The sequence below is a fragment of the Pecten maximus genome, chromosome 7 (genome assembly GCF_902652985.1).
Source record: "Pecten maximus chromosome 7, xPecMax1.1, whole genome shotgun sequence".
Taxonomy (NCBI): Eukaryota; Metazoa; Mollusca; class Bivalvia; order Pectinida; family Pectinidae; genus Pecten; species Pecten maximus.
The window spans coordinates 17,381,632-17,400,887 of NC_047021.1; the positions used below are offsets into that span (position 1 = coordinate 17,381,632).

Below are 19,256 nucleotides of genomic sequence, written 5' to 3' on the forward strand. Positions count from 1 at the left end.
TATTGCTATTTCATCTCAATGAGGTATTTCATCAACATTCATTTCAACTTATTTAAAACTTTTTTTGTTGCATTTCCGAATTTAAGGAAATGTTCTTACTATAATACTTGTCTTAAATCCAATAGTGATTTCCTTTGGAGAAAAAAGAATTTCTATTTCACAAGGAGCTTGAATTGATGAGACCGGGGCATGGACATATACAATTTTATGGGGGGAAATTAGCGTTAAATTGACACACAAAATAACACAATACTATAAGTTTACATGTATATGTATCATTGACGACGTTAAACAAAATAAATTAAACCAAACCAAAGTATCATTGACCAACGCATATCCACATGCCATATGTACTGCTCTCTTTGCATCGGTATATTTGTTTCAATGATATTATCAACATTTCGTAACTGTTAAAGTCTTTACACGGAAATATTTCGTCGGTATGGTTTGATGAATTTTACTTTGAAAATATTATCATTCCTGCATCTCAAAATTAAATAATACTCGTCTCCTATATCTAAATTGCAGCTCATACAGAGTCTTTGTTCCCTCGTTGTATTATTTTAGCTACCAGTCTCAATGGATATAAATTATGTGCAGAGGCTTCGGTAAATAGATTCAGTATTTCACAGGAATATACTTTGTCAAATAGTATTGAAGTGCATGTTGGTTTGATAAGTGTTCATATAAATCAAGTAAGGTATGACCTCTAATAGCTCTTTCAGTTGTTGACTTTGGTCAAATATTAATTCTTTGTTTTATCAAATACAAAATACTTTTATAGTTAAAAGAATAGTGATTTGTCCATACATCTGCATTATATCCAAGAGAGAAAAGACACTATTCAATATAATGAACCCAGTTGCAGTCTTTACAATGCAATTGTTCGAATCCATCAGTTATATTTTGTCATTCTAAATTTTCTAATATTTTCTAAAGGATATCCACTTAATTCAAAATACACCATCTTGTGTGGCACCTATGTCATGTGCAGGTTATGTTTTCCCACTCATCATCTATGTTTGCGTAGACGGCTTCACTTTTTCGTTTAATGATGTTCAAAATGAATGTTGTTCGGTGCCAGCAGGAATACTGTCTATTTATAATGACGGGTATATTATGACGTCATAATGAGTAAATACAATATGCCAACGTGTAGTATCGCAGACACCTGCGGTTGTAACTAGGTTATTGTTGTGAGGGAGCTGTCGTGCAATATTTGTATTGATGCTACTTATTCTGGGCATGATTGCATTATCAATCGAATTGCAGCAGAAATATATAACATAATGAATGAAATGTAACTAATTGTACCCCATCATCAAAGATTAAATACATTTTCTAAATATTTATTATCAAACAATATAAAGTGTATTATTTATCAAATTACCTTTGCATAGTTGAGATATTTCAAAAAATGGAAGGAATGTCACCTGCAGTGGCTGTAGACATACACATATGTATATGCAACACTTTCAGAAGCAACATGTACATGCATCTTGATGTTCTGTTTCAATCTACGGCGGTTTTACTTTTCTGTCTGTTTGCAAATAATTTAACTCCGTGCTTGCATCAAATCAATCAAGAATCTCTAACAAGATGTAAATACTGCGTATCCGTGTCGAAAATAATCTTCTTTGTCTACTTTTGTCATGAAATTATATAATTTACTGTTACTTGACGATAAGAAATGGTTAGAGTGAGTGAAACAAAGGGAAATAACTCTAGTAGTAGATTAGAATGTCATTTCACTAACTTAATCAGGAAAATGCCAACAAAAGTTTTCCATACTTTAGTCATTCAGCGAAAAATTCTCTTTTTCAAATAATGATCACTCAGTAATCATCTTCCATAAAACAAAGAAAATATCTTGTGTCCTGGAGCAGTATAACGTACCCAATATGGTTTGGTCATTATTTATACAAAATACAAATGCAATGAGATAGAGGTACTCCGATTTCCAAATTAATATGATTCCAACTCATTACTTTAAAAGAATAGTCAACTAAATTTAAGAGGATGTCTGTACTTGCAATAGAATAATCACTTATATTTAAAAAAAAAATACATTTAAAAGTCCAACGTGCATTGTACACTGCAGCACGTAACAGCGGTCAAGTGTAACCTTTGGCCTTAAGCTTGACCTATGACAGTTAAACTCTAATCAGGTGTAGAGCTTGATGTTGCTGGTATAAATGTGAATTTGACCTACATCTGTAACCTCTTTTTGGACTATTAAAGTATCTTTTTTAGCATCAATATAACACTGATCAAATTACCAATAATTTATCAATTTGGACTAGTTGTCAAATTTGAGCACAGTTTATTAATGACCATTTTAACCCCAGGTTCGCTGAAATAACTCAGTTTCCACTCAGTTTTTTTATTAAGATATCGCGAAACCGTGCCTATCCGTTCTTATCTCTCTTCCTTTGCTCTACTTACCTTAATTCTCTCCTTCTTTTTCTCAATTGTGCGTACATGTATGTGTTTGTGAACGTTTCCTTTTCAACGAGTGATACATATTGATATTATGGATGTGATAATCTAACAAGTACGATCGAGACGTTACTTGATGATGCTGTTTATATAAGTATATTGCGAGAGATAAAGATGAAATGATGAGAATGAGATTAATAGTTGCCTGTTATGTGAGGCATATTGAGGATGATGGTTGTGCTAGAAATTAAGACTTTGATTTATAAATCTATACAAAGGTTTGTGAATTATCGTATACACAAGCTCGTTATTTCAAAAGTTGTCAAGTGTTGCCGTTGAACTTTATCCTAGACCAATGACCATAAAAATCTAATCAGTTGTAGACCTTGATGGGGCAATGTTCCGGTGTTAATAGAAACTAGATTTGTCCAGGGATTTATGATATATCGTGTACACAACGTAGTTATTTTAAAATTGGTCAAGTGCGACCTCTGGCCCTTATCGTTGATCGATGACCACCAGAAATTAATTAGTAGAACCCTGTGGGTAACGCTATGCTATGGTCTATATCTGCCTGTATTGCTGTCATATTCTGTACACATCCTGTGTTTTCTCTAAAAGTGGCCAAGCGCGACCTTTGACCTTTAACCTTGACCGATGATCACCAAAGTCTAATTTGATCTTGTGGTATGAACTAAATCTGTCCAGGGGTTCATGAGATATGTGTACATAATTTGAATATGACGGACGAACGGACGTACCCACAGACTAAGTGATTACTATATTACAAAAGTAGGTAATAACGACACTAATAAGGTAAAGAAAATGTTTCGTTTTTTTAAATTTTTATTTTTTTTCCTTTTGTTTGGCAGTAAATGAAAACTTGTGATTCTGCCTTTATAGACAATCACAAGAGGAGATGATATTTACATTAAAAATACCAATGACAACTCCTAATTACATACATACATTTAATTATCACAGAGATGACATCATGAATAATATTTCAAAACATAAAACATGGTCATTTTAATTCATAAAATACATCATATACTGACTTGCAAATGTGTTTGAAATGATCAATGGCAATGTTAATGTCCCAAGTGAGGGAAACAAATGAAAATTCCAGCACATTTTATATTCCAGTTGCAAAAAGTTCATTTGAAACTGTTTAAATCCCTGATACCAACTTCTTTGAAACCTTCAAAGATGGCAAGATTGTCCAGTCTCGTTTGCGTTGTAAAATTCTCTCAGTTTTTAAAAATATGACTAAGGTAATTAATATTGGAAGAAATAAGCTAGCTCCTCTTCCTCTCTAGACGCCTGGTCATCTCTCTCGTCCTCTTTCTTCTTGTGTCTGGGTGGTTCTGATCGGAACACAAGTTTCCTTCCAGTCTAAGATACAAATAATAAATATCGAGAATCATTTTCCATGACACACATTTAAACTCTGTCCTTTATATATAGAGTAAATAAATATATATAACAGTATGACTAGAACATTATGATACAACAGGCTTAGCGTTCCTCAAAGGTACGGCCAAAAGGGCGTTACTGAATTGATAAAGTCATGCGTTCAAGTGAATGACTAAGACACTGCTTTTTTTAACATAATAATTGATAAAGGTATATATATAACTGTATTCTAAGTTGTAGTTAAGTCATTTTAACTAGATTTTACAGAGAACACACCTGTTTCTTTGGCTCTGCCTTGGCCCTCTCCAGCGCCTTCCGGACCCGCTCCTCCTGGTGGAGTCTCTGTTGCTCCATCTTCTCCTCCCTCTGCTTCAGTCGCCTCTCCTTCTCCTTGGCCTATTGTGATTGAAATACTTAAACATCACATGTAAACAAAGAATGGCGATATTAAATTAACTTAAAATTAAATACACAATCAAAAAAGTAAATTGGTCAAATGTTAAGTTCTTGACCACTGACTATCAACATCAGCTGTCATTGGTTCTTCGACAGATATGTAGGTTGTAAATATCATTTGCATGTTTGATGAAAAACCGTTTATGTCTAAGACACTAATGCTTCAAAGAGTACCACACAGTGACATTAAATACTATGATATTATACCTTTGTTTTTAGTGGCGATCACAATTCGTAGTGGAAATTTATCTATTTTATTTTCTATCGTTAAAACTGATATTGTTGTTTTAGCATGGTTGTGGTTGCTGTGCCTTTGCAAGTTTGGCGTTCAATTTCTCAATTTCTTTAATGACTGTAGGCCATACGGCCCATAAGTACATATTATAAACAAAACAATACATGATAATGGCATAGAACAGCAATGCTACAGTACAAATACAAAATGGAGTACGGATTAAAGATATAAAGATCGAATTTTGTTTGCTTAAAATATAAATTTGCCGAAGCGACTTAATTCTTTGATATTTTGTACACTTAATAACTGTATTAATTTGAACATAGTGTATACAATCTGTACACAACTGTAAATAGCGTTTATATTACTATAATCATATATATCATATATATAAATCCATGCTCTGACTTCAGTGATTCAAATTAACCGTAGAACGTTTATATGAAAGGAATTAAGAAGACATGAAAAAATGCCAAAATAATGTCAAAGTAACGTTTTATGCTACAATATTTAAACTTTCAATAATTCTTAGGATTTTTCGACATAAAAACATTAATTAGTTTCTTTTAAAGTGTAACCTTGATATGTATGGTTTTATACTGTAGATATTTTGTATAAATTAATATCTTTGTTAACGCATGTTGACATTATATAAAATTATTGTTATTTTGTGTGTTGAAATATAGTCCCAAAAGAGACTGTGATAGTTGATATGATAACTAACTAATTGTAGTTTGTTATTTATAAGTGTGTTTTTCACGCGTTATTGAACACAGGTCAATATCCACGTGTGATTTAACACAGGTTAATATTTTGTCTCACCGTCCGTCGTTGGTTAGTTTATAATCGCCTTATACCATGTTAGAACCTGTGATTTTCAAGAACGTATCAACTGTGATTTATTTCATGTTACAATCAAAATCAAAACCATTGAATATTTTACAAAATGTTAATACAAACTGTAAATATAATACAAAAGGGGTTTAAAAACTAATGTCTTTCTTTGTTAAATGCCGGTTATATGTATCAATCAAAAACCTGTTTCGTATTAAGAATAAAAAAAAGTTAAACATATTGACCCAGTAGCCTCTGTGATGAAAATGTAATCGTGTTTATATAGCGTGGTGATTTCTTTTATACAAATAAATTCTTACGAATTAAAAAAAAAAAAAAAAAAAATTTGAACATTGAAGGCTTTTTGCCAATAGTATTTCTTAATGAGTTACCCATATTTTTTTCGTTAATATGTAAGAAATAGGCGTCATCTAAAATTATCAATGTGAAGTTTGACGACTGCGATGCTACTTGATACTATGTATGACTGATGGTTGCATTGTGATTGCATTGCGCCCCGGTTCTCATATTGAGAACCTGATGTTACATTTAACACAGACTAACATGGCGGGTGACGGCAAAGAAGCGGAAGCTTTTTTATGACATTGCATTTGTACAAACATATTTTTGTGTCGAGCTATATTCAGAGAACACAAAAGCAGAAATTCCAATATTTGCTTTAAAAACGAATTCCTTTGACGTTCTGGTCTGTACTATCGCCTAGTGTCCCATTTACCAACAATGAAGTTTACAGTTAAGTAGTCAAAAGATGAAATCTACCGATCAACAACTGTGGAAAATGTATAGTGTGATTGTCAGTGTCTTTTAATAATAATAATAATAAGATAAAAACAAATGAACTGAAAGGGAATTAATCCCAATCAGCGACATTAAAATTGCCTGGACTATGATACATGTTGTAAAACTACATATATACAATGTACATTCATTGTTTCAGGTTACTATGAGTAAAAGTTCCCCTAAAACTTCACCATCCCGCTAACTATCATTCAGAATCTGTTGATTCTGGCCCTACCTTTTCTGCTGCTTCCACTTTGTCCTGAGGCATTGTTTCAATTTGTTCAAACAATTCCTCGAGCCGATTTTCTATGTTCGTGAGCATCTGTAATGTACTATAAAACACCCAAACTTGGGCTCATTAGATAGGGTATATCAAACACACACACATTATGTAAATTTAAAAAACATATATTATTGTATATACTGGTTTGTATTCAGGAATAGATACAATCTGTTACGCTAAAATATTCACTTTTATGTACCATTACCACGCATTATGATAATGTCAGATACATTACATTTATCAATAGCCCTTCTGCATGAAATTCCGGCGTGCAAATATAAAAGTAGGGACCTATTTTCCAAGATATTCCAAAAATGCATCAATATCTTTTATTGTACCGGAACATTACACTATAAGTGGATTGTTGAAAATTATGTTATTCTTTGAAAATATGCTCACAATGTAACGACATATCTTAAAAAGACATTAAATTGCGAAAATGTTGTTTTTTGAGGGTTTGTAGATCGTCAATATTCAGTTCAACTATTAATAGTGTCAATAATGGATAGCAATATATATATACAGTATATAGATTTCATGCATATCAATGAAATATATTAATCAAAGATAGTTTGAACTAACAATAAGTAAAAAGAACAAATTGAAACATCCAACACCATTTACTTACCGAAACTATCTATACACATTAGTTCCACAATACAACTACACACGAACTTCACAATACCACAATATAATATACTGTTTCGTAATCACCATGAACGTACAGCCCCGTCTGCTGACACCACGTGCCTATAGGAATCTGAGTCCTCTACCACGCCCAGTGTTGTTTGCAATAGAAATGATTACATCCACGAAATAACCGGATTGGTTTTTCTTTTTTCTTTCCCAACATTCAAAAAGCAGTAGTATTTCCGATCTGTATCCATATATACTAAGAAACTAATACTTGTGGTAGTTGTTAAGATACAGTGTGTAGCTCCAGAGTGCACTAATCCCAAATCACCAAAAATCACGGTCATATTATCAGGGAAATAAATCCTTTTATGCACAGCATTCGACGAGAGTCCTTTTGCTGTGACTTTCTCTGATCAATAAAGTATTGACATATCATTTCCCTGATAATACACCGGATCCAACAAGACATAACACAATAGTTCAGTGAAGATTCTGTCATGACAGTGAGATAGTTGAAGAACAATGTAATCAAAGTTTCGTCCAGCTATGTAAAAGTTAAGTATCTGAATAAAAAAGGCAGAAACATGAAGGTTATATAACGATCTGGTATTCGTTATGTATAGGACAGTAGTTGTTACTCTTTATCGCTATTTCGCAGTATAAAAGTTATTTATCAATTATTGTTGAAAAAAAAGAGAACAACTACCTTAAACCTTAGCATGTTTCATATAAAAGCTTTTAAGCATATCTGCGGCGAAGCACATTAAGAAAGCATCATATGCACTCAAATATGTCTATAAAGGTCACTCAGCGGAGCAGAGAAAAGTGACCTTTATAGGCTGGTTATATATTAATGTAATTATGTATATACACACAGTATATATATCAGTTCTTCGACAACGAATTGTTACAAACACTTAACCATATTGAGGGAACCTTATATTGCAGGTTCAAAGTGCAATATTTATAAATAATCGATTCGTTTACTTCTCTTTTTCTCTATTTTATATTTATTTACCGACAATTTGCAACGAATTTTATTACAAAATTATTGATAGGAACCATTCACTTACATATGGTTCCATTGATGAGTGACTTTGTTACAATACTGTCACCAAATTTATTCCAGAATGCGTTTAACGTGTTATTGTGTAAAAGGAATAATTAAAACGCCGATAATTACCCCTGAATTACTGAATTGTTATCCAGTTTCACCATTGTGTTGATGATTCGCTATACTTTGAATTTGACACCCTTGCACTTTGTTGTTTTTCATCACTAAAAATGTAGAGAGACCAGCTCTACCGAAAGATTTCCAGGTACATGTACATTATTGCGCTCAGGTGTCTAATTGTTATCCAAAAAGGGAGAAAAAATTTCTGGTTCTTCACATACTTTTTTTCCGTAATACCACACGAAGGCAGACGAAGAACACCACACTTTTCTCATAGAGCACTGCAGTAATGTTTATTAGAAAATAAATGTTTTAAAACTCATATTTAGCAACGATGCAAAAAGTTAAAATAAATTGATTTGAGCGTAAATATGAATAGTGAATACGAACACAAAGATTCATGTAAATAAGCATATGAAGCTGAACACTTAGACAAGCATGACTGTTCGTTAAAAAAAATACAGGCATGTCATATCGATAAATCATGATAATGAGATGGATATCATTTTAGTAAGCATAACCGTTTTTGTGTTTTAAATGTGTTTAATGCATTCTTAATGTAAGTAATTAAACATTTGAGTGGGATTATAGATATGATGCTTTGCTTTCTGCTTGGCTACATTTGAAAATATATTGCACAATATGATTAATAAGTTGAAAATAATAAACATGCATAATGACGTAAATATTATATTAGTAAAGGCATGCGCATAACGGTAAGTAAAGCAAACATAAATAATAAACATGCAACTAAAGCTATTATCATGAAGTATTGGAAATTAAATACCTAGACAATACCTGGACAAAACCTGATTATATACATCCATACATAAACTCTAAAACATTGCAAATAGCAAATAATGTGAATCTATTTACTTTTACACGTCGTAATAATACGTTGGAAAGATTACGTTAAATGCCATTGTTTAAACTTTTGTTAATTATTTGATATGACATCATGCTTAATATCTATGTGTGTACACTTTTTTATTCTGAAGTTTTCACATGTAATTATATTTCCACTCATGTACCAACAACACGGAAATATAAATCTAGTAAAATTTGCTATATCTGTTTTAGAGTCTATATAAGGAATTCTCAACTAACCAAATGTCATGAAAACATAAAATTCACTAACCTAATGTTTGCCTCATTGTCACCAATACAACTCCTGTACACTTCCTCCACCTTCTTGTTGAGAGCTTGTAACATCTTCTCCTGGTCCTCCGCCTTGAACTCACCGTATGAAAACATTCTGTGGGAGGAAGGTAAGGCAGAAATATTAGATGTATGCCGATATGAAGGATAGAAATTTAGTAAAAAGTTATATGATGATATTAATGATAAAATAGAACTTTATGTAAAGTTTTCAGAAAATCATTTAATTGTATTCTCTCATATCGTATTTGTAACGGTAATGATATGTTACGAACATATAACGAAAATTAACATTTCAAAAATCAATAATTATACAAATAATAGTACTGTGTGTATTTTTTGTTAATTCATTTATGATGTGTACTAAAGGTCGTAAAACTACCATCAGAACATGACATGCTTTCTGATGATGATATAGAATGGAAATTATAGAAGGTATATTTATAGAGAATAGAATATCAAATTAAAATAATATCGATGATATCCTACTCTTAACACTAGTTCCAGGTAGATACACCTAGCATCATCAATTTTATCAAAATTGTGTGATTTTTAATGAAAGAATTTTTTTCAACATCTGCAAAAGATGAAATGTATCGGTATATTATGGATTTTATTAAAACATAAAAGAGCTAGAATGTATATGCTGAAAGAACATGCAATTGTGTATGTGTAGAGTCACCGAAGCTATATAAAGCTAAGGAATTTGTGAATATATGTGCATAGAGTTGAAGTAAATAAGATCCCATTGCCAAAACCTGAAAGAAATAAACACTTAAGTTTGGGAAAAGACGGGAGAATGGAAAACGGATGTTGTTTGGGTTGGGGAGATGTGGGCGATTATACACAGGGAACGCAAACGTTTTGTTTCTCTTTTCTATTCATGCTGAAAAGGAAACTATATATTTAATGGTATTCTCTCTTCTAACTTTCTAATATTTGTTAACTAGATTTCTAGTTCTTGAAGCTGAAACTCATAGAAACTGTCGAAAACATGTATCTCATTTCTAAGGAATATCAACAGTGTTTAACCTTTACCAATTGTCCACAACACTATAAACTCAGCAATGACTTTATTATGAATTAATTAACAATATAATACAACGTTCTGTTGAATAAAAAGCATCAGCTTCAAGTTCTAAATTCAGAAGTAGTAAAAGATTTGAGTTTATTGTACAAACCCCCAATGTTCTACTTCGTCTAACATTGAACTAAAAACAAACACATAACATACAACATCAGTATTTCGTAGAGAAAAAAAAATACACTGCAGAGCTGATATAACTCATGCCTCGTCCCACTCCTAACTGGGGAAGTAACAGACACGTTTTCCACATTCAGATTAAATGTAGTACGCACAGTTTTAGCAAACGGAATGATATTGATATCAATTACATTTATATGATATGTTTTGAAACTATGTCATTTACACACAAGGTTGTATTTTGGATACTTTAGACGCATGTATTTAAATACGCATTAAAGGTATGTATTAAACTTTTATAAAATCAAAAATAGTATTTTGACTCATGAACGAATTTGGTTTAGTACAGGATTTTGTGTAACATATAACACGACATTATTAGTTGACTTTCTTTTTTCAAACAAAATGTCTATACTTGTTTGGTAGGAACACACACATAGAGTTATTATCATTTGGTTTAACGTCCACTATTGCGGCCTTTCGGCCTATCAGTGGACGAGCCACTGAAAACGACACCAAACATATATCATGTAGATCCATTTAAGAAGTATATGTCACATCAAATAGTATAAACTGTTAAACACTGTTACAAGTCGTATAATGTAAGCACCATCACAGAAACTTTTTATTAAACATGTCAAATGAGCCAGAAGCTGACAAGTCCAAAGCTGTTCAAATTTAATATAATATGATTTAATATCCCACATCATCAACAAAATCTATAAAAATATAGTAAACTACGTCATACAGATAGCGTAAAGCATTAGTCAGTGTTAATTATACAGCAGATAATGGTATTGTGTTTTTATATGCAGGGTTAAATTATATTTTTTTAAACATCTCAAACATGACTACATACCAAATTAATAGCATAATATTTAGGAGTTATCTCTAATTGATGTTAGTTGGAAAAACGGAAAATAGTACATTTACAAATCATTACAATATATTATTCAAAAATACCGTAAACATCCAATAAGATATACAAATTAAAATTCCAAACGGTTAACTGATGATAAAATACTGGCAATAAAATTCCATGTAAATAAAGATAAGGACAATTATAAACATAGGTTTATTTTGGTGCCAGCTGTGATATATATTACAGGCACATCTACACATGTAGTTTTGAGAATTGACATTTCTACAATAGATATATAATGTCGTGAACATTTACATTATAGTGACATGTTTAAAACCATTAAATGATCAACACAGATACTTACTTGGCTTTTATCTTTAAATCCTCTGCTCGTGCTTCTTCTTTGAAAATGTGTGTGTTTAGTTTGTCTATTTGATCTTTTAATATCTGTGTTTCTTTCTCCCTGAAATTGATTTCATTCTCTGCTGTAACTTCATCCATTTTTTTTATCATGAAATAAGTACTACACAATGATGACATACAATAAACGAATCAAATTTGAAAAAAAGTTATGGAATACAACGTACTTCCAACGGGATCGTATTTAAAGCAGTTTAATTATCTAAGTTTTGTGGAAATAGACTTTTAAAACAGCATCATCTCCAATCACTTAACTAGATAAACCAGAGTATGTATAATCACCAATAAATAATTTATATTTTGTTTAAAAAATTCGGTATGTTTTTGTTTTAATATCCAAGTACTTACATCTTTATTTTTGTTTGTTTTATAGTCTGTTTCATTTCTTCTAATGCTTCTTCTGTTTCTTGACTATTTTGAATTAATGATAGATTTTGTTCCTCTAATTCAGCAAATATATCTAACAATTGGTGGGGGTCGCCAAAGTACAGATCCAACTCCTGAAACATGAACCAGTGTTCTTTGATTATTTTCTATGGAATATAGTTTTAGTCAAAATAACTTAATGTGTCTGAAAGAAAGCAGAAGATACAGATGATGAAAATAAATTAAATTAGTTCAGTTCAAACTAGTTTTCCTGCAAGACATTTCATGTTAAACATGACTCATTTAAAAGCATTCTTGTAGCATTTCCTTTTTTAATGTTTGACCTTAATCAAATGAGTTTAATTGTAGAAAACTGATAAAACAAAACAAAATAAAAACCCATACTTCATCGCTGTCCTCATCCGAATCTATCATTGCTGATATCACACTTTCTTGATCTGATCTGCAAATACAAACAGCATAAGTTACTTAGTACATCATCAAATATTACTGTTTCCCTTCTGTTCAATATCCAAGCCATTCATTATAACTACTGTCTTTTCTTCATAGTAGATTGTTTACTTTTTTTTTAGTAAATTTGGCATCTTCAATTTTTGGATACTAAATCGTTAAAATTGTGCCCAACAAAAAATTTCGAAGGAGTAATGATAAAATATGAAACCATCTACCCTTCCTCTTTAAGGAACCTACTATATATGGTAATTGTATGCTGTATGATACATCCTGTCCCCAGTGTTTGGTCAGTAAAGTGATTTATTTACTCAACTGTTAGAAAGAATTATTTACTAACATGTCATTAGCTGTAAGGTTATCCAAGTAAAACACCGCTTACTTTTTAACTGCTGATCCTGTTTTGGGTAAGCCATCTGATTTTAATGGCACCTTCTTTTTCGATTTGTCAGCTAATGCTCCACCACTTTTCTTTATAACGTGCATATTTTTCTCTTGTTCTCTTTGTTTTTCCTCTCTTCTCTTTTGTCTTTTGACGTCTCTTTCTTCTCTTACTTCCTGGAAACATTTCATGATAAGCAGACATTTCATTTCTTTGTCGTACAGGCATATAGATATTGATATCAAAATTTTGACACTAAAAGTTAGTTACACATAAGGTCCTAATTAATGGCATATTAATTAACAGATTATTTTTGTTTAAGAGTATATCACATTTCCTTAACTACTAGTTCACTTTACCAACCACTCAATAACAACATCTATACACTAACAGCAGATACATTACCTGAGGCGTAAGGCTATCCAGAAACTTCCTGTAAAGCTGATACTCTTTCAATGTGTCTTCATATTTTGAAATTTCAGATTTGATTGTCATCATCTGTGTGTTAATTTTCTTGACTTCCCCTACTTTTTCTAGTTTTGCTTTTGTCTCATTCTCAGCCCTGCACAACAAAAAATACAACAATATGAGAGGCTAAATATACTGAATATGCTTAATCAATCTCAATAAACCTACATGTATGTATGTGTTATCAACATTTGTATCTTTTTTTATTTACCTGGTATTTATTATTATTTTTATTCATTTATCATTTAATTATCTCTTTATTTAGTTTTGTCGGGTGGAGTGTGCATGTTTCTTTTTTTTCTGTATAGTGCCATCATTTGGATTTGCCACTTTTAAACACATGCAGTTTACTAGTTTGCTATATCAAAAAGTATATTCTATCGAAATGTTTCTCTCTGTCTACGTGGTATAAATTATTCAGGTTATCGCCCAAGGTATACAGCTAGTGAATTTCATTTATCCATGACTATCTCAAAAAAAAAATATTTTTAGAATATAAATGAAATATGAAACCTTGACTCAAATTGATATCATTATAATCGAGTCAGGGGTAGGGTTATGATTATGATATTTTGTATCATTATAATCGAGTTAAGTGTAGGGGGTATGATTATGATATTTTGTATTGTTATAATCAAGTTAAGTGTAGGGGTTATATGTATACTCACTCCCTCACAGCCTCAGCAGAGTTGGCATCATTTTCTTTGAGAAATTCATCAAACATAGCAGCATCTTCTTCCAGGTACTGCTCTGCCAGCTCCAGCTTCTTCTCCTCCTTCTGCTGCCATTTCCTCCAGCTTCTTCATCTCATCACGCTTCACGCCCAATGAGTACTGTAAAACAGACACAACTATACAGCTATGTCAACTACAACAAGCAGGTGGGCTAAGTCAAGTGATTGTCATGGGTTTTTTTTCTAGAAAAGTAATCATCAATAATACAAAGCTTTATACCTGTACAAGAAACATTTCCCTCTTCTTAGCAATATATTCTGCCAGGGACTCCTTCTCAACATGTCGATCTGAAACAAACAAGCAAATACATTATCATAATTTAAATTTACAGGTACATTTGATGAAAACGTGTTATTGATAAATAGCAGTTTTAATACAATATACTATGTCATTTGAGGCAGCTCTATCAGTATCATGACTTGCAATATAAAAACAAAGTGATATTTATAAGTCATAATAAAACATCTGATGATTGTTACTGCTTGATTTTTATTTCCGCTAAGACTTCAAGCTTAAAATAATCATATTCAATGAAATCATTATTTATTGATTTCAAAATTGTCATTTTGCATAGAACAGCAGGTAATATCAGCTGTTGTTCCCTTTTGTGTAATCCTAGATACTTCTATTGAATATACTGCTTAAACCAGTGACTCGTTTTGTGTATGTTATATGTAATCTATGGAAATTTAATCTGTTACCCGTTCCTATTTTAAATCTAAAGCATAATTAAATACCTCTTGTTACTCTGATGGTGTATTGTGGATCATCTTTGACTGATACTGTTTTGTCACCGTCTTCTCCATCTTTTTCTTCATCTGAATCAGCAGGTCGAATCATAGAAGCAGTGCGGAAGTTCACTTTTGATGAATATGTAGTTTTCTCATGTACATGTAATCCTCTTTGTCGAAGTCTTTCCTGAATGTCACAAATAACTTTTACAATGGTCACTTGTATAATTATATAAAGACATTGTCTCAATACACATAGTCAGTATTCAATTAATTTAAACAATTGAAAAGATAAATACATATACATGTTTTTGCCATCATCTCCCCTATAAATCAAGGAGTGAATAATAAAAAAATAAAACAATCTTTCTAACTACAGATTAGATTACCTGTTTCTTCCTTTGCCTTTCCTTGTCACGTAGAACAAAGATATCACTGTCTGGGGCCATCTTAAATGGATTCCCCTGGGTACCTGCATCATCCGCTGTAACATATTAAAGTCAAATCAAAAGTTAATCTTCATTTTTCAATGTGCTTTTTGTTTTACAAATTTAAAAAAAAAAAATTTTTGATGATGAAACTTACATAAAATTATCTAATCATTTCTATTGGAACAAAATGTTTAAACAAATATAAAAAATGTTCTGAAGTCACATAAATAGGATACATCTTGTTTCCTAATAACAGAACATCTGTTGTATTCACCAGGTGACTGAGGTGAAGTATGAGTGAGAAATAAGAAGGAAAGTATTTATTTAAAAATGTAAAGAAAAACAACAGCCAATTATTACATTTATTACAGTCTTATTTTTACTAAACATAAAATAACATATTTCACGGCTAATCATATTATAAGATTCTATCTCATACCTGACATAATTGAACGACTTGATCCAGATTTTGCAGAGTTAGGGAACGTAACACGGCCTGACTGTCCTGAAATAGCTTGCCCTAGAAAACAAGAATTCATTGGATAAGCATATTAAAAAAAAATTACAGTAAAAAAACATATACAAGAATTAATTTTGATTTTAATTTTGTGTGCATGTGTTTCAACAAATAAATAAATCATTGCAATGGTACACTGTATGTAACAATGCATGTTATTAAGGATTCAATATTCTTTGTAAATGAGTAATACAGAATATGAATTGGGGGGAGGAATCTAAGTGAGGGATGATACATCAAGGCAGAAACTGCACATGGATTGACAGGTGTCTCCATTTCATATGTACATTTTATCTATGTGTAAATTTGATGATAATGAATCATCACATCTGTCAATCTATACTGTAGATATTTCTGTGTCTACAACATGTCACACACGCACACGGATGGACCAGACAAGCATTTACAGGGGATGTAAGGCTTTACAACAATGCAATGCATATTTGTGGAAACAATAATACAGATGTATACCGTACTCACTTGATTTTTTGCCCGAGGTATCAGTGTCTGGAGATCCAGGATTGGACCTGTTTGGTGAGTCAGCCATGATTTAAATCTTATGAAGACAGTTCTGCAAAAAAAGAAAACAAAAAATAAATAAATAGACCCCTCGTGTTGCTGACAGATGCTGTATACACAATGTTCATACAAGGGTATCTAGATAAATCAGCAGCTGTACAATCACAAGCTGTCTACTGCAGGACGGTAATCGAATAACAAATGCAAAAATCACTATAAACAAATGTACATGCAACTGAGTAGTGTGCAAGATTTAAAGATAAGTGCATTAGGCAATAAAGAGGTCATCATATATTTATAGGACACTAAATCGATATACTTAATATTTGTTTAAGAAATTAAGGAGCTCCATGGGATTGTGGAGAAACAACATATCAAGGAGTTCCAGACAGCCAAAAGCGTATACGAATGTACAATGTGGAGCGATAAAGGCCAATGACTGTTGACAGTCAATTTAGTATACTTTCAATTAGTTTGTTTGGATGCTATGGTATTAAGATGACGATATATACTAATATTCATTTTAAAAATATAGTATTGCTCAAGAAAATCGGTAACTCTAAGGCCCACCTGAAAGATAAGAAAACGGGAAAACTTCACCTTGTGTTCAGTTCCACGGATTCTGTTTACAATTTCCGTGGCAACAGCATCTGGGTCTCAAAAGCGCTTACAAAATGCCGCGGTTTTAAAACACTCAGCGGATAATGATGCCGTTACGGCGAAGGGTACACAACTCTTCCCCGAACTGTTTTTAGGGCACATACCATGGTTTATCGAAGGCATCGCACACTATATGAAATATTATTCGTACAATATTCAAACAAAGACTTTTTGCAAACCAACAGCATTTCACTAATTAATAACTTAAGTTATTTTACTAATAGCAAAGCATACCACACTATAACTATATGAAAAGTACACTGCATTTACATGTACACGTTTTGGCCTACTTAAATTTGACCAATGTAAGTTTTCAACATCCACAGTGAGCCATGAGGAACATCGGTAGCTGTAATGATATAGTGGACACTTTCTCTGTCGTATAAAAAAATAATATGGATGGAAATTCAATTCAGTTCAGATGGTTATTGCACAATTCTAATTGCACACTGTAATTATTTTAATGGTTTTGGCATACCAGTAACAGTTTAACAATATAAGCAGAATATTACATTATACTGGATGCTAGTCATAAAGTTTACTTCATCATTTAATAAGAGGAGATGGATAGGGGAGGGGCTGGAAGCTGCCACAACTAGTTCAAATTATACTTTACTTACATACTTAATTACAATTACTTACTTAACCGAAGCTGGCTTAAATCCAGTTGCACGAAAATCGCCAATATTATAAGCGACACATCAACCAGCATCATATCCTGTATAAGATGTAATATATATAGCTTCATAGCTTTTACCATTGGTTGCTTATACAGCGTCGGTCCATAAGGCTTAAACGGTTTCAAAATGTAACTTAGTGTGAAAATGCATATTTTTCGGAGTATTGACATGTTTACTTTTTATATTGATTTGGTAGTTTACACATTGTAACAATAATATTACAATGTATAAACTACCATATAATAACGATTGGTTGTCGTGCCATGGTACATAATGTATGGAGATATACAGGGCGGAACTATTGTTGGCTTGTTATAATAGGGATAAAAGTGGTAAACTAACTTTTGGAGGAACACCAACTTCATTTTTAACTATTCTTTTGATGTCGGAGTTATCATTTTTGCTGAAATTAACGCTTTCATTCAATAATAGGAAAGCAATTTTTAAATAATATGTTAATAGTGGCATTTGATGTTCCAGATATAAGGAAACGTTGAAGTTGGCTTTTGTTTTCATATTGTTGGTTATTTTCGTTACGATCGTTAAAGGATTATACGTAAGCCTGAGACATAAATACATTTATCGATACTTAGGTTAATCCGTGTACATTCGCCAGATTTATATCCACACATATTTCTAACAAATGATGACACTCTGGCTGATATATCAAAATGTAGATAACTGACGGCCCAGCCACAAAAAACAAGTCCACTACAAAAGGACTTTGCGTATTTCCGGCATTAGACAGCTAGGTTATATGAGGACAGAGACCGAAGAGTCAACGAAATAGAAAACGTTCGGTCATTGGTCACCACGACCTACTTAGCATAGCCCTTAGCTATGTATTGTTGTCCATTTTTAACATATTTTACGCCGTCTGTAATGGTTCCTTGACCATCACGCATGCCTGAGCTAGCTGATATATATATATGTGACCTCTTGTTACACACGTTAGTGTGTCGGAGTGATACCAATAAACATTAAAACCTTCAAACCTTGAAAATCAGGATTTATTTTTATCAACGACAAATTCATGACGATGTCACGGGTTTTAAGAAATCCTGCCAGCAATGTCTCTGGTTTTCACTAACAACGCCACTACCAGAGACTGGCTAGCAGTCCCTTCTCTGTCTAGTTTCAAATAAACAGATATATCTTATAGATAAAAACAATAGGTCTCAGCTTCATTAAATTATAATGAAAGTTTTTAATTTAAGGGATATAATCTACATTTAGTATTAAAAAAATTACAATTTCATCTGAAACGTTGATTTCTACTCTGTTTCCACCCACCGATGATAACATGGACGTCCTCATATCCCCTTAATATATAGTGATAGATAAATGGTTGACCTTGCAGTTACAATATCACAAATGTA

General features: G+C 32.1%; 1 protein-coding gene across 1 annotated transcript; it reads right to left on the reverse strand.

Moving 5' to 3' along the window:
- Positions 1-3,699: 3,699 nt before the first annotated feature.
- Positions 3,700-17,208, reverse strand: LOC117331785 (cilia- and flagella-associated protein 100-like). The gene is given in 17 exon segments (XM_033890664.1): positions 3,700-3,834; positions 4,132-4,251; positions 6,417-6,513; positions 9,413-9,529; positions 11,863-11,961; positions 12,267-12,418; positions 12,690-12,747; positions 13,138-13,313; positions 13,543-13,699; positions 14,274-14,386; positions 14,388-14,438; positions 14,559-14,626; positions 15,077-15,257; positions 15,460-15,554; positions 15,941-16,021; positions 16,499-16,589; positions 17,138-17,208. Coding segments are annotated over 16 exon segments (1,749 nt in total). The 5' UTR covers positions 16,566-16,589; positions 17,138-17,208; the 3' UTR covers positions 3,700-3,717.
- Between the last annotated feature and the right edge of the window lie 2,048 nt (positions 17,209-19,256).